The 25,697-nt window shown below is 37.3% G+C and overlaps 1 protein-coding gene across 1 annotated transcript; it reads left to right on the forward strand.

Annotated features, from left to right (window-relative positions):
* On the forward strand, positions 1-24,537 carry LOC131979265 (PDZ and LIM domain protein 3-like). Its single transcript, XM_059343212.1, has 7 exons — positions 1-123; positions 16,898-17,049; positions 17,329-17,413; positions 17,900-18,087; positions 20,588-20,715; positions 22,234-22,345; positions 23,956-24,537. The coding sequence occupies exons 1-7, from the start codon at positions 31-33 to the stop codon at positions 24,143-24,145; spliced, it is 948 nt and encodes a 315-aa protein (XP_059199195.1). The 5' UTR covers positions 1-30; the 3' UTR covers positions 24,146-24,537.
* The last annotated feature ends 1,160 nt before the right edge of the window (positions 24,538-25,697 follow it).

Genomic DNA, 25,697 nt, shown 5'->3' on the forward strand with positions numbered 1-25,697 from the left:
ACGCTGGGGGGGGGAGACACTAACGGGGACATGCCAGTCACGGTGGTGTTGGACGGTCCGGCCCCCTGGGGGTTCCGCCTGACGGGAGGAAAGGACTTCAACCAGCCACTCTCCATCTCCAGGGTGAGTGAGTTTTTTTATTTTTTTATTTAACCAGGGAATATCCCATTGAGATTAAGAACCTCTTCTTTAAGGGAGCCCTGGCCAAGAGGCAGCAAACACAGAATACAGTTACATATTTACATAACAAACAGACCTTAAACACATCATGAGCAACAAGTGCATGTTATGGAATTGGCCTCAATAACTCTTAGTTTGGATTTAAAAGTGCTCAAAGAAACAAAGTCAGTTAATTTCCATTCTTTCTGGCAGATATTCCAGCATAAGGTGCAGAGTTTTACCCAACTCTGTAGAGCAACATTTGATCTTGTGAACGAAGAGAAGAAGATCCTGCATTTCTCACAGTAATTAAAGTGCAAATGTACCAAGGCAGCAGTCCCAATATTGCCTTATAAATGAAAGAGTGACAACTCTATTGTAAGAAAGGTTGTTCCTTTATTCATTCCCCCATGGGGGACATTCAGGTGTACAGAGTAAAGACAGATTAAGGTTTAAAAAAATTGAAGGTAACGCTTTATAATAAGGTCCTTAATAACCATTAATTAACAAGTAATAAGGCATTGTTCTCGCTTTAGACCCGGTAGTTGCAAGTTAACTTATAGTTAACTTATAATAGATCTACTATCATTTATCTACTTATACACTGCAAAAAAAAAGAAAAGTAGGGTGAACTCAAAATTTCAAGGCAACAAACTTCGATAAAATTTTAAGTTTGGACAATTAAACTAAATATTTTAAGTTTTGTTTTTGAGTTTGCTCAACTCTGAATTTCTCTGGCACGATTGTAACGCCGCTATGAAATGTCAGCTAATGTTGTGACCACAATTTTGAGTTAGCATTGATACGCTAATGGCTACTCTTGTAGCTGTAACAAGCAGCGCCGCTAGCATCAGTTAGCCGCTAGCATCAGTTAGCCGCTAGCTTTCGCTAATGACCAAATTTCACAACAAAGAAATAAGAGTTAGCAGAACTATTGTCCCTTGTTGTGAACCCCAACTTAAAGATATAAGTAACAACAACTCACCAACTTGTTTTTGAGCAGACAACTGGCTTCCTTTGTTGTGCTAACTTACATTAATGCTCTAAATGTCAATAATTTATATTTCCAAGTTTTACCAAATTAAATCACTGTTTTAGGCCAAAAAATACAAGTTGACTTTTTTGCAGTGTATACCTTATCGTTTATTTTAACTTTACAATTGTAGGTTACAAATAAAAAATATAAAATTGCAGGAATGCTACAGGCATGAAAACCATGATATGTAAACAAATGCTAATTTCTATGAACTCCTGCAGTAAAGTTTTGGTTTTTTTTAAACAGCAGCTTTTTACGAGTGTTTCAGAAATTACTCCACATATATTAAACATTATGGTCGCCACTTTCACATCATTATCTCACTGACGTACTGTGCAGAGGTGTGGGGTTACACATATAATACTACAATATATCAAGTATACATAAGACAAAAAAATGTTGGTAATGCTTTAAGGTCCTTGTAATAACCATTAATTAACAAGTTATAAGTTTGTCATTGTTCTCACTTTAGATCCCTTTAGCTGCAAAAAGCATAGTTAACTGTTAACAAGTGCATAGTTAACTTATAATAGATGAGCAATAAAGTATATTTTAATATCAATAAGCAAACAAAATAAGATTAATAAAGGCATGGCAAAGACATAATGGGTGGGTCATGGGTGTTTGTAATGCTATCATGAAGAATTATAAGATACTCATGACATACATCACATCAGATTTAATACTATATTTAGACTATATATATCTAAGTAAGGTCATTCTGCATAAAGTGTACTTTTACTTTTGATACTTTAAGTACATATTGATGCTGATACTTTTGTACTTTTACTTCAGTAAGTTTTGAATGCAGGATTTTTACTTGTTATGAAGTAATTTCACAGTGTGGTATTAGTCATTTGGTAACGCTTTATAATAAGGTCCTTAATAACCATTAATTAACAAGTAATAAGGCATTGTTCTCGCTTTAGATCTGCTAGTTGCAAAAAGCATAGTTAACTTATAGTTAACTTATAATAGATGAGCAATAAAGTATATTTTAATATCAATAAGCAAACAAAATAAGATTAATAAAGGCATGGCAAAGACATAATGGGTGGGTCATGGGTGTTTGTAATGCCATTATTAACACTTATATAAGCTTATAAACACACAATCATGTTAATAAGCATCTTGTAAGGACTTACAAGGGCCTTATTACTTGTTAATTAATGGTTATTACAAGGACCTTAATATAAAGCGTTACCAAATAGTTTAAAATAAACATACAAACAAACAACCAAGACAAAACTAAAAAAATAGTGCAAACATGTTGAAGTGGCAGTGAATTGGTGAACATACAGTCATGGGAAATTAGACCATTGTTTTTCTTCAATTTCCATTTTCCATGGTTTTCTTGATAATAACCAAATTCATTATCAAGAAAACCATGGAACATGTCTAGATATCAGCTCTTAAATTAAACTCTTATGAGCTATTTTTTTGTTGTTATCATTATATTTGTCCAAACAAATATACCTCTAGTTGTACCAGGCATTAAAAATGAACAAGAACGTGAAGAAAACAATGGTCTAATATTTTTTCCATGACTGTATGTGCAGTGTTTCAGTCCTGTGCAGTGTTTTAAATGTTATTTAATGAAGAGGTGGAGGATGACAGACTGTGGAAGAACAGAAGTAAGGATTCAGCATGTTTCCCTCTTGATTAAAACACTTTTATTGTGTTTATTGGTAGTTGATCATTTGAGCTAAAAATGTCTATAATGTGCTTTAATCTCCTGCTGGTCCAGTCAGAAGGGTCAGGGTTGGTTTCCACAACGGTTCCTTCTAGAGAGTCTGTCTGGACTGTATGGGGCTTGCACCTGTGCCACAGTAAATGCAAGAGGCTTAGATACAAATAGCAGCTTCTATTGTACTCCGAAATGTGCACACACACACACACACACATTCTTGTACTTCTATCTTTGTGGGGACCCTCATTGTAATAGTGAATTCCCTAGCAAGGTTATAATAGTTTTGGATTTTTCATTAGTTTTAGTTTTAATTTCATTGGGATTTTTTGTTTTCAAATTCAGTTAGTTCTAAATAGTTTTTAGAGTGAGTTTCATAGTTTTAGGTTGGTTAGGTGTTTTTTTTTAAATGCTTAGTTTTAGTTTAGTTTATATTAGTTTTAGTTTTTTGTAATGGGGTATTTCTTGGGTGGGAGATTAAAAGAGGTCACAGTAAATTTTGCCTTCATTTCCTTTGTCTGATCCATAATCATTATGTATGAAAAACGGTGATAAAGACGAAAATGAAGGACATTTTCACTATAATTTTAGTTAGTTTTAGTAACTTTAACCCTTGAAACAAAGTCTGAAATCTCAAAAAAGCCTTTCAAGAAGTGAGGACTGGCCGAAATGTCCTCACTTTGCAAAAATGTCCTCACTGTGTTGGTTAAAAACGTGTTGTGGTCCTCACTATGTTGGAAGTACAAGAACAGACACACACACACACACACACACACTCAGGACATCAGCACTGACAGCCAAGTCAACACGTGGAGGAATGAACTCATCGTGAGTGGGAGAAGATGAGCTCAGTGCCACTGTTTTGGTGATATGTCTAGTTTAACACTGCAGCTGTTCAGGAGCCAGTAAACGTCAGCGTGAGCATCATGACATCACAGGCAGAGCTGGAAGATGACACATTATATGTGAGGAACTAAAAATAACTCACTGTAACCACATTACAGAATAAAGGTTTTATTGGACATATGTCGTTTTGAAGCAGTGGCGGTTCTAGACCAGTTTTACTGTGGGGGCCAAGGAGGGGCCAGTGTTTAATCAGAGGGGCACATTAAAACATGAAAAAATGGCAAAGATGATATTTAAGCATTCAAAATCTTTGAATGTCTTGAAAAATACACAAAATGAGAAGACAGAATAACCAAAAAAAACCCACAGAAGACATAAAAATGACAAAAAAAGACACAAAATGACCAAAAAAGACACAAAATAACTAAAACAGACACAACAACAGATACAAAATTACCAAAAAAAGACACAAAATGACTTACAAAGTCATGTAAATACATGAAAAGGATTCAAAAATGGGCAAAATAGCCCAATAAGACTCCATAGAGTTAAACTATTATACAATGTAACATTCTGGGTTTCTTTTGTGTACAATGAGATATTGTTTGAACAAAAAAAGGTTAGAATTGTTCCATTGTTCATCGTTATAAATTGATCATTTTATTATTAATTTGACACAGGGGCCACAGCAGGGGCCAAAGGCTTCTTCACAGGGGCAGTGGCCCCTGGAGGCCCCTGTGGAGAACCGCCACTGTTTTAAAGGTCATAGCTGCTGATTGAGATTGGTGAATCTGAATTTATCTTCATCTGAGGATGAACATAATCATTTCCTGAAGATAATATGGCATTTCCTGTTTATGAGTCCAACCAAGCAAGAGAAACACATGAAAACAGTAGAAGGGCAAACAGAGAGTGAAAACCTCCACTGAGGCCATGACCCATCTCCTAATATTATCGAAAAAGACAAATAATTTGTGCCGTTCTGTGATTTGGATCCATTCCAAAGTTCAAGTGATTCTTCCTTTTCAGATGCTACACACTTCCACAAAGTTTGTTGAAAATATGGCGAGTAGATTTGTGTATTCCTGCTGACAAACAATAGTGATTTAAGTTGGTAAAACTTGGAAATATAAATTACTGACATTTAGGGCAATAATGTAAGTTAGCACAACAAAGGAAGCCAGTTGTCTGCTCAAAAACAAGTTGGTGAGTTGTTGTTACTTATATCTTTAAGTTGGGGTTCACAACAAGGGACAATAGTTCTGATAACTCTTATTTCTTTGTTGTGAAATTTGGTCATTAGTGAAAGCTAGCGGCTAACTGATGCTAGCGGCTAACTGATGCTAGCGGCGCTGCTTGTTACAGCTAGTAGCCATTAGCGTATCAATGCTAACTCAAAATTGGGGTCACAACATTAGCTTTAGCATTAGCATTAACAATCGTGCCAGAGAAATTCAGAGACTCAAAAACAAAACTTAGTTTTATTGTCCAAGTTAAAATTTTATCGAAGTTTGTTGCCTTGAAATTTTGAGTTCACCCAACGTTTCTTTTTCTGCAGTGTACATTTTGATGCTGATACTTTTGTATTTTTACTTCAGTACGTTTTGAATGCAGTCCTTTTACTTTTAGTGGAGTAAATTCACAGTGTGGGATTAGTACTTTTACTGAAGTAAGGGATCTGAATACTTCCTCCATCACTGTCTACAAATATACGTCTAAACATGCAGAAAATGAACAGTTGTGTCTCAATCAGCTGTCAGACTCTGTGTGCTGTATCCCCGAAGTCACCCAGGATCAGATGAGAAGAGTCCCAATAATCCCGCTGTGTGTGTGTCTATATTTAGAGAAAGACCTCAGGAAGTAATGACTAAAAGCATAGTTACGTCTCCAAACCGCTGGTCCTGTCCAATAAGCCCACACCTGTTGTGTCAGTGGACACTGTGGTGAAAGAAGACGAGGCAGGGCAGGAATCTGGGAGGGTCAACAATACGAGAGCAGTAACACTAGAAGGGGTGTGTTAAGATGTTTCTGTGAGGGAGAGGTCAGAAAAGAAGCTCTGATAAAAGACCCTTAACCCTTTATCAGGCAAGGAACTCTATTTGGTCAGTTCAGGTAATATTTCGAGAAAAAAGTTGCAAATTTACTAGATTGAAGTGGCAAATCTACAAGAAAAAAAGCCGCCGATTTAAGAGATTTAAAGTGGCAAATCTGCATGAAAAAAGGTGCAGATTTACGAGAAAAAAGTGGGGAAAAAGCAACTTTTTTCTCACAGATTCACCACTTTAAATCTCATAAATCTGTGCATTTTTTCCTCGTAGATTTGCCACTTTAATCTCGTAAACTTTTTTCTCGAAATATTATTTTTGTACGTTTTTTTTTTTACACATTCTGGCAGCATGTAATATCCTCCAATATTCTCTAGGGTGTAAGCTTATATAAGTATTTCAATGAGTACCCTATTAAGGGTTAAAGTGGGTCATATTTGACCCACAACATAAGAGGAGGGTTAGGTAAAAAAAAAAAAGTAATGTTATGCATCCTTAGATGAATACCCTTAACCCTTTATCAAAGAACAAAGGCAAAGAACTATATTTGGTTACATCAGGTAATATTTCAAGAAAAAAGTCGCAGATTTACGAGAAAAAAGTGGGAAAAAAGCAACTTTTTTCTCCCAGATTCACCACTTTAATCCTTAATAGGACACTCATTGAAATACTTGCAAATTCCAAATTTCAACCCTAGAGAATACTGGAGGATATTACATACTGCCAGAATGTGTAAAAAAAAAACATACGAAAATAATATTTTGAGAAAAAAGTTCACGAGATTAAAGTGGCAAATCTACGAGAGAAAAAATGCGCAGATTTATGAGATTTAAAGTGGTGAATCTGGGAGAAAAAAGTTGTTTTTTCCACTTTTTTCTTGTAAATCTGCAACTTTTTTCTTGTAGATTTGCCACTTTAATCTAGTAAATTTGCAATTTCTTCTCGAAATATTACCTGAAGTTACCAAATATAGTTCTTTGCCTGATAAAGGGTTAAACACACTCACTGCTGAGACAGTTTGTTTCTGCAGTGAAGCCTCAGTGTCTCCCTTCACTGCCATGTTTGGTCAGGAACATCCTCCTCCTCCTCGTGACCCGCCGCTGTTCCCAGCTGCTCCAGGAAAGTAAACACAAATGATAACCATCTTTTTTTCTGCAGCAGACAGCAGCCTTAAAGGGGCACGCTGCCGAATTTACACATCACGATCAGTTTACTTGATCTTCATGTCATGTCAAGTGTACTGAGCCTGTGGAAACAGATGTGAACTGTCCTCCGTGGCTCTGGGAAAATAACCGGTGATGTCAGCAGAGTTATTTTAGTTAGAGCGTGGAGACCACAAATTTATAAAAGTAAGCCGGCATTAAAACACTTGGAAGCTGATAGACACACAGGCATTTTCTGGAGTAGCAATTGAGCTGCGTGCTCAAAAGTTTGGGATCACCCAGAAAACGTCTGTGTTGTTTTCCATGAAAACAAACCGTTTAATTCATGAAATGAGTTACGAAATGAATCGAAAATATAGTAAAGACATTGACAAGGTTAGAAATAATGATTTTAACTTGTACAAATCTCCAACTTTACCTCTAGATACTCAACCAGCCTGAGGAAGGATCATTTTACTGCTTCTCAAATCAGCACAAAACAGTTTTCAGCTGTGCTAACATAATGCTCAGGTGTTTTAATGATAAATGAGCCTTTCAGCACTTTAAAAGTGGATTAACACAATGTGCCACTGGAACACAGGAGAGATAGTTGCTGATGATCACAGAGAAAAAAATAATGAGAGGAGGATTTTTTTTTTCATTATGCAGTTCAAGAAAAAATTTGAAATGACGAGAATAAAGTCAAGATGTTGAGAATAAAGTTGAAATACGATTTCGAGAAAAAAGTCGAAATGATGAGTACAAAGTAAACTGTTTATTTTCGGCAAAGTTGTAAATATGTTCATAGATTTGTGTCAATAAGTCATCAGAGTAACATTGTTTTCAAAAAAACGCCTATCCGAACAGTTAGGTGGTCTGCAAGCTACAACCTGATTTTCATCAATGTTATAAAATGAGCAATAACTACAATATTTGATGGTGTAGAAATATCAAAATCCCCCGACACATAAATGAGCTATTCTTGGTAGTAGGCTACCATAACTATTGTTTTAGCGAAAATCAGCTTTTATGTTATTTATGTGAATTTCTTTTATATACAGTATATTGTAATATGTTATATATACGTATTTTCTCAAAATTGTATTTCAACTTTATTCTTGACATTTCCACCTTTTTCTCAAACTTAATGATTTATTTTCTTCTCCTACCTGGCCCCAATCCTCTTCCATACAGTGTTTTCATTGGCAGTCTATATATATATATTTTTTTTTTGCAACCGGCATGCATGTGCATTGTCAATATTCATATACAAATTATCGCTCTATTGAACCGAACAATGCTGGATCATGCTTCCCAGAATGCAGCTCAATTGCTACACCAGAAAATGCCTGTGTGTCTATCAGCTTCCAAGTTTTTAATGCCGGCTTACTTTTATAAATTTGTGGTCTCCACGCTGTAACTAAAATAACTCTGCTGACATCACTGGTTATTTTCCCAGAGCCACGGAGGACAGTTCACATCTGTTTCCACAGGCTCAGAACACTTGACATGACATGAAGATCAAGTAAACTGGTCAATGTCTTTACTATATTTTCGATTCATTTTGTAACTCATTTCATAAATAAAATGGTTTGTTTTCATGGAAAAGAACACAGACGTTTTCTGGGTGATCGCAAACTTTTGAGCACTAGTGTACATTACATTATTATGTTAAATATTTACATTTAACAGTTTTTTATTCTTGCCTATCCCAGAGTGACAAGTTGTTATAATATTGAGACAGTCTTATAACAGTAAAATAAAGAAAAAGTCAGTGAGAAAGTAATCTTTTTTGCCAGCTGGTTTTCTTTGCAATCACAGTGTTTTTATTGCAGTCCATATTTTTCTTTTGGTAACCGAATGAATATTGAAACCGTGTTTCAATATTCATATACCAATAATTGGTCTCTTGAGCTGAACAATGCTGGATGAGGCTTCCCATAATGCAGCTCAATTGCTACTTGTCCAAAAAATGCCTGTGTGTCTATAAGCTTCCAAGTTTTTAATGCCGGCTTACTTTTATAAATTTTCGGTCTCCACGCGTGACCCCAACTTTTGAGCGTTAGTGTCCTTTTGTTTCCTCTCTTTTACTTTTCATACATATGTACAAACAGTGAAAGAGAACAGCCTGAGCAAATACAGACAAAAATTCATTTGGAGTTGGGTTTCTCGGCATTCAACGAATGTTAAGTCCAGTCTCATTTTAGCTCTGTTTTGGTCTCCACCAACTCCTGAGGGAAACGTCTGGCTCTTTAGCTGCTAAATGCTCCGCTGTGTTCATGAGCGAGTTGCTAAATTTGTCTGGCTGCAACGTCAGGTCATAATTCTGTGAGTCACTACAAGCAACCTCCTTTACTTCAAACATAGTAGAAACACATTTATTCTTAATTTAAAATCACTGATGATTGCAGGTGGAATTCTCCTTTAAATTGCAACGATTTAAGTCACATCAGCAAACAATGACCCACCCAGTTGATGATGTACTTCGTAGACAGCTTATTACTGTAACTGGAAACTCTTTTTCCTTTTTTAATTCTTCAATTCATTCATCTAAGGATGCATAACATTACTTTTTTTTTTTACTTAACCCTCCTCTTATGTTGTGGGTCAAATATGACCCACTTTAACCCTTAATAGGGCACTCATTGAAATACTTGCAAATTCCAAATTTCAACCCCAGAGAATATTGGAGGATATTACATACTGCCAGAATGTGTAAAAAAAAACATATGAAAATAATATTTTGAGAAAAAAGTTTACGAGATTAAAGCGGCATATCTACAAGAAAAAAATGTGCATATTTATGAGATTTAAAGTGGTGAATCTGGGACTTTTTTTGCGCAGATTTGCCACTTTAAATCTCTTAAATCTGCAACTTTTTTTCTCATAGATTTGCCACTTTAATCTAGTAAATTTGCAACTTTCTTCTTGAAATATTACCTGAAGTTACCAAATATAGTTCTTTGCCTGATAAAGGGTTAAAGTTTAAAAAAAACATTTAAAAATTAAGTGAAGAAGTGTGTTCAGCAGGTGCAATATGGGCTAATGTAGCCAGTAACTGTGCAGAAAATATTGCCAGTTTTAAGACAGAGAGTCTGTGCATTAAATCAGTAGTTCTCAACCTTTTTGAGTCGCGACCCCCAATTTAACATGCATGTTGTCCGTGACCCCCACTCACTTTATATTTTGTTGTTTCTTTTAATCTAAGTCCTTTGCTATCAGTTTAAAGGTCCATTCTGACCTCCTGAGTGTGTAACAGTCAGCTTCAAGCCAGAGACTCCTTGGAAAGTAACAACTTGATACTTTGGGATTTGTCAGAAAAGACACAAAATTACCCAAAAAAGAATCAAATTGACCACAAAATGACCAAAAAAGACACAAAATGACTAAAAAAAGACACAAAATGACCAAAAAAGACACAAATTCACCAGAAAAGAAACAAAATGACCAAAAAAAGACACAAAATTACCAAAAAAGACACAAAATTACAAAAAAATACATAAAATTGCCCCAAAAAAAGACACAAAATGATCAAAAAAGACATTAAATGACCAAAAAAGACATTAAATGACCAAAAAGACTAAAACACTTTAACACAGTGGAGACAGAGCTGACTTCCAAAATGATTTGGCGACCCCCAGAAATCATCTCGCGACCCCAACTGGGGTCCCGACCCCAAGGTTGAGAATAGCTGCATTAAAGAGCTGTATGGCTCGGGGGACAAATGACTTCCTCAGTCGGTCCGTTGTTCTAATAACGAGTTACTGACATTCGAGTGAATCCTAGAACACAACCTTCTTTTCTGGTCAGCTAGAAAACAAGAAACTGGACTGCTGGAATAAGATTTTTAGAGAAAAAGACAGAGTTTTATGTTGAGGTGGGGCGGCCTTGTGAAAAGCTCTGGTCTGTTCTCCATCACCAGCACTTTATCCCTTAAAACTCAACCTCGAGGCCTCTGGTTTATGCTCCCCTGCTGGGATCACAGCTTTATATGATTTTTCCTTTCTGAGTCTCACCTGGCCTAAATACTCCTGCGAGAAACAAAAGACAGACTCCACTAAGAAGCCAAAGTATTCAGTCAGAGCAGAAAAGATTCAGGCCACTCATGACCTAAATCTGCAAAAAAAAAAACTTTTGCACCCCATGCACATATGAACCACACAGACATCAGAGAGATGCTGATCTTCTCATCTAACTCTTACCAAGAAAAAGCAAATACATGTGTTGAATAACTCCTTAAATTGAATATAATCTTTTGAATAACCAGCTGGTTACTTCTTCCAAAGTGGCTTGGTTATGGTTGTGTTTTTGGTTTGTTTAGTCTGTTTGTCAGCAGGATTAGAGAAAATCTACTGGCTCAATTTTCATGAAACTTTGTGGAAATATGTAGCAAAGTATTCAGTCAGAGCAGAAAAGATTCAGGCCACTCATGACCTAAATCTGCAAACTTTTGCACCCCATGCACTTATGAACCACACAGAAATCAGAGAGGTGCTGATCTGAACTCTCACCAAGAAAAAGAATAAAAGTGTTGAATAACTCCTTTAACCCTCCTGTTATGTTGCAGGTCAAATTGACGCATTTCAAAGTTTAAAAATCTAAAAAATAAAATAAAATAAAAAAGTTAAAAGTGTTTTTTCACAAAAAGAAAATATTAAAAAATGTAAAGTACATTTTTTTTAAATCAATGTCATGTAAAACCATTGTATTTTATATGTAGGTATTTCCAATGTACATTAAAAAAAAAGTTTTAACATGCATTTTTGATGAAAAACAAGTAAATTATCCCCATTGAACCATGATCTCTGAGAGGTAAAGAACACCATTGCACTAAATATTGATTGAAATGATTAGTAATGGAGTTATGAATGAAATATAAGCAATGTTTATTGGGATTTTTTAGTTTATGACACATTTGGATAATTAAACATGCAGGTCGAATTCACCCACAAACATTATTGCTGTCCCCGAGGAACGAACATAACAGGAGGGTTAAATTGAATAAAATCTTATGAATAACCACACTGCAAAAAAGCCAACTTGTATTTTTTGGCCTAAAACAGTGATTTAAGTTGGTAAAACTTGGAAATATAAATTACTGACATTTAGGGCAATAATGTAAGTTAGCACAACAAAGGAAGCCAGTTGTCTGCTCAAAAACAAGTTGGTGAGTTGTTGTTACTTATATCTTTAAGTTGGGGTTCACAACAAGGGACAATAGTTCTGATAACTCTTATTTCTTTGTTGTGAAATTCGGTCATTAGCGAAAGCTAGCGGCTAACTGATGCTAGCGGCTAACTGATGCTAGCGGTGCAGCTTGTTACAGCTACAAGAGTAGCCATTAGCGTATCAATGCTAACTCAAAATTGTGGTCACAACATTAGCTGACATTTCATAGCGCCGTTACAATCGTACCAGAGAAATTCAGAGTTGAGCAAACTCAAAAACAAAACTTAAAATATTTCGTTTAATTGTCCAACTTAAAATTTTATCGAAGTTTGTTGCCTTGAGATTTTGAGTTCACCCAACTTTTCTTTTTTTTTGCAGTGCAGCTGGTTACTTCTTCCAAAGAGGCTTGGTTATGGTTGTGTTTTTGGTTTGTTTTCTCTGTTTGTCAGCAGGATTAGAGAAAATCTACTGGCTCAATTTTCATGAAACTTCGTGGAAATATGTAGCAAAGTATTCAGTCAGAGCAGAAAAGATTCAGGCCACTCATGACCTAAATCTGCAAACTTTTGCACCTTCACACACTCGCTGCAAAACCCCGTCTGCTCTCAGATGCAGATTGCCCTCGTTGGTATGCACACGTGTAAACCGCCCGTCCCTTGTCATGGAGATACAGTAAACATACGCTGCTTCGCATTAAGTGACAGCATCCAGATGGAATATGTATTCAGCTGGCCAGGAAGTGATCAAGATGAATAAGAACTCCCAGAGAGACTTCAGGGTCACAGAAAATAGCTCAGGAGGCAGCTTCAAACCAGGCCGAACATTCCCACTTACACTACACGGGCCGTGACCTATCCTCGGACAGATAGCGTTACCGGACATAGGAAACTTAGCTACACTGGGATGTTGCATTGAAACTTCAATTAGGTCATCAGCTTATAAATAACTGTGGATGAAAGTGCTGAGGAGATGTCTCATGCTGCCAAAGAGGGAGCAGTAAGTTACAGTGGAGCAGTTGTTGGAGTGCTGCTGTCCAACTGGATGTTTTACTGCTCCGTGGTCTGCTACCTGAACCTCTAGCTCCACTCTCTGCTTTTTACTGGCTTCTTTTGTTTCCATGCAGCTCCGCTGTCATAACACTGATAACACTTTACAATAACCATGATTTATAAATGGTAAACAGATAGTTTATTAATGTTTAATCATCATTTATAAACTGTTTATAAGCCATTAAGAATGGTAAAAACATAATTTATTACTGTTTAACTAACAAATATACCATCCATTTAGCCTGGGTATACCCAGACTGCCTTGCGCGCTCGAATTTAATTTCGAACCTCCAGGCGGTCTGGAAACCACAGCAGTTTCTTAGCCCTGTTTTAGGGATCCAATCACAGAGCGGGGAGGGACGGTGAGACGATGACGCGTACTACTCGGCACTTGGAAGCTTTCCGGATCCAACATGGCTGCTGCAGACGCGAAACTCTCTTTAGCTGCAGATGGTGTTTTAAATAGTTTAGAGCGAAAGTTGAAAGGCGAAAGGTCTCTCGGCGGCTCCGCTGTCCCCCGGCTCGGATCGAGATCACCGGTAGCGGGGCTATTAGCGCCGCACCGGCGGTCTCGGCGGCTCGTTGCGCCAATCCGGCGAGACCGCCGGTCACCGCGGGTGATCTCGCTCCGAGCCGGGGGACGGCGGAGCCGCCGTGAGGCCCGCAGCAGCTTGTTTATTGCCCATAAAATCAGTGGATGTGTGTGGCTGAATGACATGAGGGGGAATAAAGCGTGAAAATAAATAATCTTGCAGAAAGCGAGAACTGGAGAAGCAAAGCAGCAAGCAACACTCTCTCACAGACACACACACAACAAACATCCATTTCTGTTGCTCTACTACGTCATCTGGTATAACTGATCTGATTGGCTAAGAGCTACCTACAGACGCTTTGATAGACATTCTAAGCGCCCAATAAACGGCTCTGGAGGATCGTAAACCACACCTCCTCTACGGAGAAAAGCATTGTAGGTGTCCAGACCTAATCTCAAATGAGATTTGGTCTGGTGTTAGCCAGGCTACCATCCATTAGCCATTTATAAATGATTTAATGTAAGTTTATAATTAATTTACCATTAACTAACAATTAAAATATAATTAATAGTTTATTAATAGTTTTAGTTGCACTCATTATTACATTTTTAACACCATATTAAGTATTTTAATGATTTTGAAATGATTCATATACTTTTAAGAAATTGGTTGAAAACATTTAAAGATTAAATGTGTATAGCACTTTGTAAATGTTAATAATTGGTTTATAAACCATCTATAAACATTACTTAGCTGGTTATTGTAAAGTGTTACCCAAACCCTTTGTTTATGTTACTGACATCTTTTCTGTCTGTTTGTCGATGCTGCTTATTTACTCCTTTGTTTGCTGTCTTTCCTTCCCTTTTTCCCCTTCGTAAAAGCATTAAAACCTCTGAAAATAATTAAGGAAAAGATAAAGCTAAATTGTTCTGTTCTTCCTTGTGGGCAGATACTTTGATACTTGAGTACATTATAAAAATATTTGTCTATTTAGCTGTTCAACCCTTCTGTTATGTTCGTTTTTTCAACAGCAATAAGCCGAGGCATGTTAAATCATCCAAAAGTGTCAGAAAAAACAACAATAAACATTGTTTATATTTCATTAAAAACTCTAACTTACTAACCATTTCAATCAATATTTAGTGCAATTGTGTTCTTTAAAGAACAATGGTTTATGCATACAACCTTTCAACAGTAAGGTGGTTCAATGGTTCAATGAGGTGAATTAATTAATTAATTAATTAAAGGTTAATTCACTTGTTTTTCTTTTTTTTTTAAATGCATGTTAAAAACTTTTTCATGCTTATTGGAAAGACTTACATATAAAATACAGTGGTTTAACATGGCATTGATTCTTTTAAAAAATGTATTTCATATTTTAATTTTTGAGCTCTACAGTATTATAGATATGCATTTTATTTTATTTTTTACTTCTTTGCTATACAGTTTTGTGGACGGTATGTTCTATCCATCCATCCACGATTTAAATTCAGTTTGCACTTAAATTGCACGACTGAATGCATTGAAGCCACTGATAGCATCATTCCCAACCGCTGTCTGTCCCATCTTTAGGGCCTATTCACACAAGATAAAAATTGCACTCAGTCACCACCAACTCCATGAAAGCACTAAGAATTTCACTGTTACTGCATTTACTGTTACTGATTGTGAACTGGACTGTTTTTGTGATGAGGCTCATTTGCATAGAAATAGAAATTTTGCACCAAATTTATGCACATTACCTCATTCAAACATGCAAATAGCGGGCGATATTTGTTTTTTCAGTGTCGTTAGAGGTGCATTCACCCTTTGCAGATGAGAATGAGATGGTCTGTTTTTGTCTCATTTGCACACGTTCAGCAGCTACAATCCTTTTGTAAATTGGGCCCTGAGTCTTCACTTCACTTCTTGTCTTGAATCTCATTCAGTACCTTTTTCTGTATCTTGTCATGTACACCTTATGTTTTTCTTTTTATACACTGTGAATGTAAAACAGAATTCATCCCTCTATTGACTCTACTTCAGCCTTTCAAGTCTTTCCTGTTATCTTTTACCTCTTGTCTCTGATCTTTATCTGATTTGTTCTTAAGGGATTAAAGTTAAAGATTCTCTCTTCTTTTTGTTGTTCCTCTGCTTTCTCAATGTATAACTGGGTGATAAAATAGCAAAGCAATCATTTTACATTTACATTTACAATTAGTCATTTAGCAGACGCTTTTATCCAAAGCGACTTACAGGAAGAATAAAAGCAAACAATCAAGGTATACTGCAATAAGAGCTATTAGTGCATCAATAAGTGCTAGTGACAATTCTTTGAGGAGTAGAATTATTGTCTGGTGCTAGGAGAGAAGATGCTCTCTGAAGGTCTTCAGGAGGTTTTAAAGGTAGAGAGGGACGCCCCTGCTCTGGTTGGAACTGGTAGTGCGTTCCACCAGCGGGGAACAAGAAATGCAAAGAGTCTGGATTGCCTTGGACCAACGGGGGGCAGAGCCAGGCGCCGTTCATTGGAAGAGCGCAACGGTCGTGAGGTAGCATATGTCTGAATCAGGGCGTTCAGGTAGGTAGGAGCAGTACCGGAGTCAACTCTGTAGGCAGCATTAGAGATTTGAATTTGATGCGGGCTGCAACAGGTAGCCAGTGGAGCTCAATGAGCAGCGGAGTGACATGTGACCTTTTTGGCTGGTTGTAGACCAGGACCGCCGCGTTCTGGATCATCTGAAGCGGTTTTACTGTGCTGGCTGGCAGGCCCTTCAGGAGGGTGTTACAGTAGTCAAGTTTTGAGATGACAACAGCTTGTGTCAAGAGTTGAGTGGCATGTTGAGTTAGGTAAGGTCTGATTTTTCTGATGTTGTAAAGTGCAAAGCGGCATGACCGGGAAACTGAGGCGACATGACTGGAAAAGGTGAGTTGGTCATCAATCATCACCCCAAAGTTTCGCACCACCTTGGTGGGTGAAAGACACAGGGAGTCAATCTTGATGTTGATGTTGTGGTGTATTGTGGGTTTAGCAGGGAGGACCAGCAGTTCAGTTTTTGAGAGGTTCAGCTGGAGGTGATGTGCCTTCATCCAAGTGGCTCCATGTCAGAGAGGCATCAGAGACCGATGGGTCATCAAGAGGAAATGACAGATAGAGCTGAGTGTCATCTGCATAGCAGTGATAGGAAAAGCCATGTGAGCGGATAACCTGACCCATACTAAAGTGTCTTTATTTCTTTTTCTACTCACTTCCAGATCACTCCCGGCAGCAAGGCGGCCATTGCCAACCTGTGTGCTGGTGATGTCATCCTGGCCATCGAGGGCGTCCCGGCCACCGACATGCTGCACTGTGAAGCCCAGAACAAGATAAAGGAGTCGATCTATCAGCTCAGTCTTACTGTTGAAAGGTTATTTCAATGTTTATTTTTAATCCAATTCAATTTTATTGCACCCCCTTTTTTTTTTTACTTCTTTGCTATACGGTTTTGTGGACGGTATGTTCTATCCATCCATCCACGATTTAAATTCAGTTTGCACTTAATTTGCATCTGCCTCAGTTTTGATGTTTTATAGCGTGGGATTATAGACGACTCACACACACTCACAGACTCTAAGAAGAGCTCAGCAGTCGCTTCGTCTGTCGTCTCGTGCTGACCTTCTGACCAGAGTCTGTTTTTTATTTCCAGGAATGAATCAAGACTGTGGTCCCCACGTGTGGTGGAGGAAGGAAAAACTCACCCGTATAAAATGAACCTGGAAGCTCAGCAGCAGGTTTGTGTCCTGAAATTTCAGTTTTTAAATTTTTATTATTGTTATTATTTTTTAAGATGCAGGGTGCAGATGTACTGGTGAATCTCAATAAATTCTCAATATCATGGAAAATTGTCTATTTCCAGTAGTTCAAGTCAAATAGCACCAACCAAGTATTGAGTCCATATAGATGAAGATACTTTTCGGAGGCCAACATTTCCATATTAACCCTTTATCAGGCAAAGAACTATATTTGGTAACTTCAGGTAGTATTTCGAAAAAAAAGTTGCACATTTACTAGATTAAAGTGGCAAATCTATAAGAAAAAAAGTTGCAGATTTAAGAGATTTAAAGTGGCAAATCTGCGCGAAAAAAGTTCAGATTAGTATTTTTTCCTTTTGTGTCTGTTTTTTTAAATCTTGGTATCGTGTCATGTCTGTGAAATAAAATTGTATTTATAAATACAAATAAATAAAATGCTTGCTTGCTCCCTCCGTCTTCCCACAGGAGTTTAAACCGATTGGCACTGGTCATAACCGGAAAGCTCAGCCGTTTGTGGCAGCGGCGAACCTCGACGACACTCATCAGGTGGTCAGCGCCGCCTACAACACCCCCATCGGCCTCTACTCCTCCGGAAACATCCAGGACGCCATGGAGGGACAGATCCGAGGCCTGGTGCTGCCCAAACCTGCCAGGTGATGATTCCTACTGCAGCTACAGCATAAACAAGTGTTTCCCAACCTCTTTTGCGTCACGGCACATATTTTGCATTAGAAAAATCACACGGCATACCACCAAACAAAAATTTCAAAAAGACAGTAAAAAACACCCTAAATATGTTTAGAACTGCATGTGTCATCTGTCACAATTCCAGCCCTCCTCCTTTATCTGCCTAGGAACCGGCAGAAGTGACCCAAAACAGACTGTAAGCCAGCCAGTGGCCACTTTGCACATGCACGATTCATTTGCAGACTATTTTTGTCGGACGACGGAGCACAGCGCATCAATTCGGCACAGAGCAGATCGTTCGGGGCAGGAAGTCGTGCACAGACACAAAATAAAACACCCGGTATATTTTCAAAATAAAGTACCTCAGGTTAACGGCAGATCGTATTTCACAACTTGAAGACTTGATGATGGGCGGGGACAGACCTGAAGTCAACAGGTTAGAGGTTCTCACCGTCTTTTCACCCCACTGACAACGATCACTGGGGTGCTTGTTGTAAACAAACAGATCGCTAAGTGAACACCTCCTGCAGCAGCAGCACATACACACTGTACAGCTACAGAGCTAACTGTTAGCCTGTTAGCACATACACACTGTACAGCTACAGAGCTAACTGTTAGCCTGTTAGCACATTCACACTGTACTGCTACAGAGCTAACTGTAGCTAACTGCCGATATATATATATATATATATATATATATATATATATATATAAATCATTCTGACTGTACTGCACTTTCAAAATAAAAAAAAGTGATTGTGCACAAAAATGGGTAATGCCATTGTCATACAAAAAAATAAATAATGGTTATTGTTGGCGAGTCTCATTATTTAAATCAATGTATTTGTATCTTCCAAGTATACTTAAATGAGATGTTTAGATAAGCTAAAATAAAGATTTTAAATGCTTAAATATTATCTTTGCCATTTGTTAATGTGTTAATGTGCCCCTCTGATTAAACACTGGCCCCTCCTTGGCCCCCACAGTAAAACTGGTCTAGAACCGCCACTGCTCTCGTCCACTTGCTCGTTACACGACTCACTCAGTCTGTTGGGAGGCTTCAGCTGAGCAGCTTAACGTGGTCACAGATGTGCTGCAGTACGTCAGCCATCAGCCTTCAGCCCTCAGCCTTCAGCCTCCCCCTCATGTGTGTTTCATTAGGCTACCTGATATACGGTGTGTCACGCTGAGAATATACGACCACAGCCCGCAGGAATGAATCTGTCCGAGGCTTCACCACAAATTCAGAATAAGACATTTATCACCTGCAGTCATGTCCACTGACTCACTCTGCTGCACTTTACATGGAGATTTCACTGTAATGTATTCCACTACAACCCACAGACTAGAACATGATTATAAAAGAAATATACAACATGCATGAAAAGGTGCGTGTTGTAGAGTCCACTTTCATTAATCAGCATCCTCTTTCCACAACACAGTTTCTCCTTTTAAGGAAGACTCAGCATGTCGTAGCTCTTTAATCTCCAGCTGGTTGATCTCACCTGAAAGAACTCAGAGTAATGCAGTTATTAAGGTTGCAATGCCACTAACATGACTGAATCCGATTTACTAGAGGTGATCTGGGAAAGACGGCGGTGGAACATTTTATTTCCATTTCATGCAACTTTATTCTTTTAAGGAAAATACTGTCCTTTTAACAACCTTTGTCTCTCAGTTTTAGTTTCACCCAAGCTTTATTACTGTCCCTTTTATTGATCGCTTTCTCTGCTGATGAACCACTAAACATAACATAAAAAAATCTAATTATCTAAAGAAAACTCTTCTCCTGCTTCTTTTTAAATGGCTTAATCACTGCAAACTGCTAAACTTTGCCTGCTAAATTTTTATTCTGGCCTATAGCTATAATAACTATAAAGTGGCCACTCATTTTTTTTATGTAGGTCAAATAGAGGCATTAGTACACTGCAAAAAAGCCAACTTGTATTTTTGGGCCTAAAACAGTGATTTAAGTTGGTAAAACTTGGAAATTGTTGGGGGTTCAAAACAAGGGTCAATAGTTCTGCTAACTCTTATTTCTTTGTTGTGAAATTCTGTCATTAGCGAAAGCTAGCGGCTAACTGATGCTAGCAGCTAACTGATGCTAGCGGTGCTGCTTGTTACAGCTACAAGAGTAGCCATTAGCGTATCAATGCTAACTCAAAATTGTGGTCACAACAGATTTGCTCTTTTAAATCTCTTAAATCTGCAACTTCTTTTCTTGTAGATCGGCCACTTTAATCTAGTAAATTTGCAACTTTTTTCTCAAAAAAATTTTATTTTTTATTTTGGATATCAGCTGAAGTTACCAAATACGGTTCTTCGCCTGATAAAGGGTTGAATAAGGTTTTGAACACAGGACTGTTACTTGTAGTATTTTCACAGAGTGGCATTGCTGCTTTTATCCTGACCAGATATTGTTCTCTCTGTGTGTGTGTGTGTGTGTGTGTGTGTGTGTGTGTGCAGCCCCCGGACTCTGACCAGCATCGAGGACTCTGACGTATACCAGATGCTGCAGAAAGACCAGGAGGAGCCCCAGGAGCCCCGGCAGTCTGGCTCATTCAAAGCCCTGCAGGACTTTATTGACAGTGATGGTGAGCGCTTCATCTTTCCCAGACAATAACCTCCACAACACAAAAACATCTTACAGGTTGAAATGATTACCGGTGCAGAGAAATATTTGTACTTTTGCTGACAGCCAAAGTCATGTAAAACCATATACAGATGTTTTAAAAGATAGTTAAATATTTTCTAAATCAGCCTTTTTACTTTGAGTTATGGGTTTTTACATGAACTCACCAAAGTTAGAACAGTGTTGGCTCATTTATATTGGAGATTTTTTGTACTTCAGTTGGGAAAAAAAAGTGGCGTCATGTACTCCTGATAAACAAGATTTTGACGAGTTTTTTATTACTTTGTTGCTTATTTGCTCATGAGTATGAATCTGTAAAGACATAGTGGAGGAATGGTGTCCTGAGCAGAGAATAAAGTCACGCTTCCTCTAATTGTGCTGTTCTATTCTTTGTTTTGTTAGCCAGTCTGGATGCACGTGCATGATGATAAATATAAGTATAATTCCTCCCTGAACCATAGACTGAATAAATAATTGACAATGCATCTTCACTTCTTCTCACTGTAAGAAGGTAAAGTAAAAATATCCCGAATACGACTGAATAAGGCCTCTAAAGCAACTACAATGAACTTAGATTTTGTGTTGATTTGGCGCCCCCTTGTGGACACAAGTGGCATGAAATGTTACCTGATAAGCCAGTTGTGTTATCAATCAATCAATCAATCGGACTTTATTTGTATAGCACTTTTCATACAAGAGAGATTAAAGTGGTTAATCTACAAGAAAAAAAGTTGCAGATTTAAGAGATTTAAAGTGGTAAATCTGTGTGAAAAAAGCTGCAGATTTACGAGAAAAAAAAGTGAAAAAAAAAAAACTTTTTTTCTTGCAGATTCACCACTTTAAATCTCATAAATCTGCACATTTTTTCTCGTTGATTTGCAACTTTAATCTAGTAAACTTTTTTCTCAAAATATTTTTTACACATTCTGGCAGTATGTAATATCCTGTTGTTATCGTGTTGATTCCATAAATTCCCATGAATTCCCGTTAATTTCCATAAATTTCCATTAATTCCCATAACTTCCCGTTGATTCTCTACCTGGTTACAGGCACTAAGAATAACTATACAGTGGCACTTGTCTTCACTTGTCAACTCTTGTTGCTGATGGCCTCATTATTTTTATGTAGGTCATATAGAGGCGTTAGTATTACATTTAGACAATTTCATAACTAGCAGAAAGAGCGCTTTTTAGTTTCTTTAAATCATTTATGCATTATGTTGACCCTGTATGACTCACCGGCCTCATAACATAAACAATCTGCAACATAATATGTAATTAAACCACACCCCCGTGAGTTCCCTGTAGTGTTAATCTACGCAATATGTCATCACAAAGCAGTCCTCCATGTGTTTCCTTTATTGATTATGTGGTAATAATGTTATGTGCATTTAGGATTCAAGGGGTGATAAGAGACCCTGACCCATTTCTCTTGAGTGTTTTGTTGTTATTGTTGTTGAGTGGTCTCTCTTTGTGTCCAGGCACTCGTCCCATTGTGACCAGGACAGTGAAAGCCCCCACAACCAGACCGACCCCGCCCACAGGAAACCTGCAGAAACTGCCCGTCTGCGACAAGTGTGGGAATGGGATTGTGTGAGTAAAAATAGGAACAAATCATCTGTGATTTGCATTTAGAGCTTCCATGAGTCAACACAAGAGGGTGGAGAGTACACAGCAGGAACACCACAAACTATAGCTCCTGTAGAGATTAATTAACAGCCCTTTTGTCTGAGCATACGCAGGCTTACTGGAAAAGTCCTCCAACCCATATGACCACATAGGTTGTTTGTTCTTACCCTTTAATTTGAACCACATCAGTGTTCTGACTGGTAGCAGATCATTCCTAAACGTGCATGTTTTCCGCGACCCCCGCTCACTGAACAGAATCTCACACGCACAGTTCAGATCATACAAACTCAGTTGATACGGCGAATTTTGCAACTAAAACATCTCTCTGTCTGTGCATTTATATATTTTTTATATTGTATTGTTACTTTTAACAAAATGACCAAAAAATGACATAAAATTAAGCAAAAAAGGACTCAAATTGACCACAAAATTACAAAAAATTACCACAAAAAGACACAAATTGACAAAAAAAAGACACAAAATTCCCATTAATTCCCATAACTTCCCGTTGATTCTCATAAATTCTGGATAATTCCCATTAATTCCCATAAATTCCCGTTAATTACTATTACCCTGTCCAATCTATCTATTGTATTGTTATTAATTCTGTGTATTTTATCGTATTTTATTGCTGTATCTTTTCTGTCTTTTTTGTACGGTGTCCTTGAGTGCCAAGAAAGGCGCCTCCAAATAAAATGTATTATTATTATTATTATTATTTATTATTATTATTATTATTATTAATAATACTAATAATAATTTCCATAAATTCCCGTTAATTCCAATAAATTCCTGTTCATTTCCATACATTTTTGTTGATTCCATAAACTCCCATGAATTCCCATTAATTTCCATGAATTCCTGTTAATTCCCATTAATTTCCATAAATTCCCATTAATTCCCATGGAAATTTTCCAACTTTGAAAATACACCAAATTTGCAACCCTATATACCATGTACTACCTTTTGACTAACTTCACTATTACTGCTACACACCTTGTACAAACCAAATATGTGAGAAATAAACAGTTATTGACACCAGACAGACAGAATAATAGACTGTGGCAGTATTTTATTTAAAAACAAATCTATATTAAAATACACAAGTGATGCAAACACCCGTAATATTTATTTGTTTATTGAATGGATCCCCATTAGCTGACGCCTTGGCGACTGCTAGTCTTCCTGGGGTCCCTAAAAAGACACAGAACATGACATACAAACAACATAAACAAAAACAGTACATACAAGAAAAACAATAACAAACTCAATTAATACATACATGCAATACTGTTAAAAAAATTCTACATTCATATTTACCTGACAAATGTTATACTGTAAAAATCATTAATTCAGATGTCTATAGTGTTAATATCAGCTGTTTACACTTATAATTTACCATTTCATTAGAGAACATTAAAAAAGGAAGAATCATCCGGCTACAGATATAGCAGAGAAAAAGAAATAAAATAAGAAAACAAAATAAATTGCAACATATTAGTAATTATTCATTTGGTGGGCTTAATTATTACAGAGTCTGCCGTTGACGTCTCTCTCTGTCTCTTCTGCCTTAGCGGGACGGTGGTGAAGGCGCGAGATAAATACCGTCACCCCGGCTGCTTCGTGTGCTCCGACTGTGACGTCAACCTCAAACAGAAGGGCTACTTCTTCGTGGAGGGGCAGCTGTACTGTGAGACTCACGCTCGCTCTAGAATGAGACCACCGGAGGGACACGACCTCGTCACTACTTACCCCAACGCATAGATTAACAACACACACTCAGACACACAGACACATGCTCCATTGTCCTTCAGCTGCTGTGTGTGTGTGTTATATCTGCACTTGTTTATCTCATGTTGTCTGTGTGCAATAATATTTCAAAAAGCTTTACTTTGTTTCTGTTTAGGAACATTTCAGTCAGGTTATAAGTGACTACAAAACACAGTTTCTACAACCCCGAAATGTAAAAAATGTTGTGACGCTGTTTAAAATAAACACCCAAATAAAAACATGCAATCAAATTCAGAATTCACCTATTGGATGGATCAGCATGCGATTTAGTGAACACATTCATGTCCCCCTCAGAATGACTTGTAGTATCTTTGGTATCAGTGGCGGTTCTAGACTAATTTTACTGTGGGGGCCAAGGAGGGGCCAGTGTTTAATCAGAGGGGCACATTAGCACATGAAAAAATGGCAAAGATGATACTGAAGCATTTAAAGTCTTTATTTTAGCTCGTTTAAACATCTCATTTAAGTATATTTGGAAGATACAAATACATTGATTTGAATAATGAGACTTGCCAGCAATAACAGTTATTTTTTGTATGACAATGACATTTCTCATTTTTGTGCACAATCACTTCTCTTATTTTGAAAGTGCAGTACAGTCAGAATGATCTTTATATATATTTTGTGTACAATGAGACCTGGCCAAGGAAGGGCCAGTGTTTAATCAGAGGGGCACATTAGCACATTAAAAAAATGGCAAAGATGATATTTAAGCATTCAAAATCTTTGAATGTCTTGAAAAAGACACAAAATGACCAAAAACGACACAAAATGAGAAGACAGAATAACCAAAAAAAAACCCACAGAAGACATAAAAATGACCAAAAAAGACACAAAATAACTAAAAAAGACACAATATAACTAAAAAAGACACAATATAAATAAAAAAAGACACAACAACAGACACAAAATTACCAAAAAAAGACACAAAATTACTTAGAAAGACATGTAAAGACATGAAAAGGATTCAAAAATGGACAAAATAGCCCAATAAGACTCCATAGAGTTAAACTATTATACAATGTAACATTCTGGGTTTCTTTTGTGTACAATGAGATATTGTTTGAACAAAAAAAAGGTTAGAATTGTTCCATTGTTCATCATTATAAATTGATCATTTTATTATTAATTTGACACAGGGGCCACAGCAGGGGCCAAAGGCTTCTTCACAGGGGCAGTGGCCCCTGGAGGCCCCTGTGTAGAACCGCCACTGTTTGGTATTTTAGATGCTAGATAATAAAATTAGCCTAATGTTTTTAAATTTTGCTGCTTCAGCTCCAGGGTCCTGGTGATATGGTGGGCCTGCTGGCTCACTGTCACATTGTCACGGGTTACAGGGACACTTGAGCAGAGTTTGATATAATGGTATTAGTAACATTTGAGCTCAAAATGTCAGCTGTGAAAATGGCTTTTTGGAATCAAATTGAATTGAATTGAATTGAATTGATCACCGATGCTGCTATCCAACTTTTAGATTAGGCTGATTTTCATTCTGTTTGATTGACATCTCCCTGACTCTCCTTTT

The sequence above is a fragment of the Centropristis striata genome, chromosome 1, assembly GCF_030273125.1.
Source record: "Centropristis striata isolate RG_2023a ecotype Rhode Island chromosome 1, C.striata_1.0, whole genome shotgun sequence".
In the NCBI taxonomy this organism is placed as follows: Eukaryota; Metazoa; Chordata; class Actinopteri; order Perciformes; family Serranidae; genus Centropristis; species Centropristis striata.

Bases quoted from the DNA above. Each gene is read 5' to 3' on its own strand.
- LOC131979265 (XM_059343212.1), top strand. From the start codon at position 31: ATGCCAGTCACGGTGGTGTTGGACGGTCCGGCCCCCTGGGGGTTCCGC. The intron at 17,050-17,328 runs GTTATTTCAATG...TTTTATTTCCAG, and splicing joins CTCAGTCTTACTGTTGAAAG to GAATGAATCAAGACTGTGGT. The intron at 18,088-20,587 runs GTGATGATTCCT...GTGTGTGTGCAG, and splicing joins GTGCTGCCCAAACCTGCCAG to CCCCCGGACTCTGACCAGCA.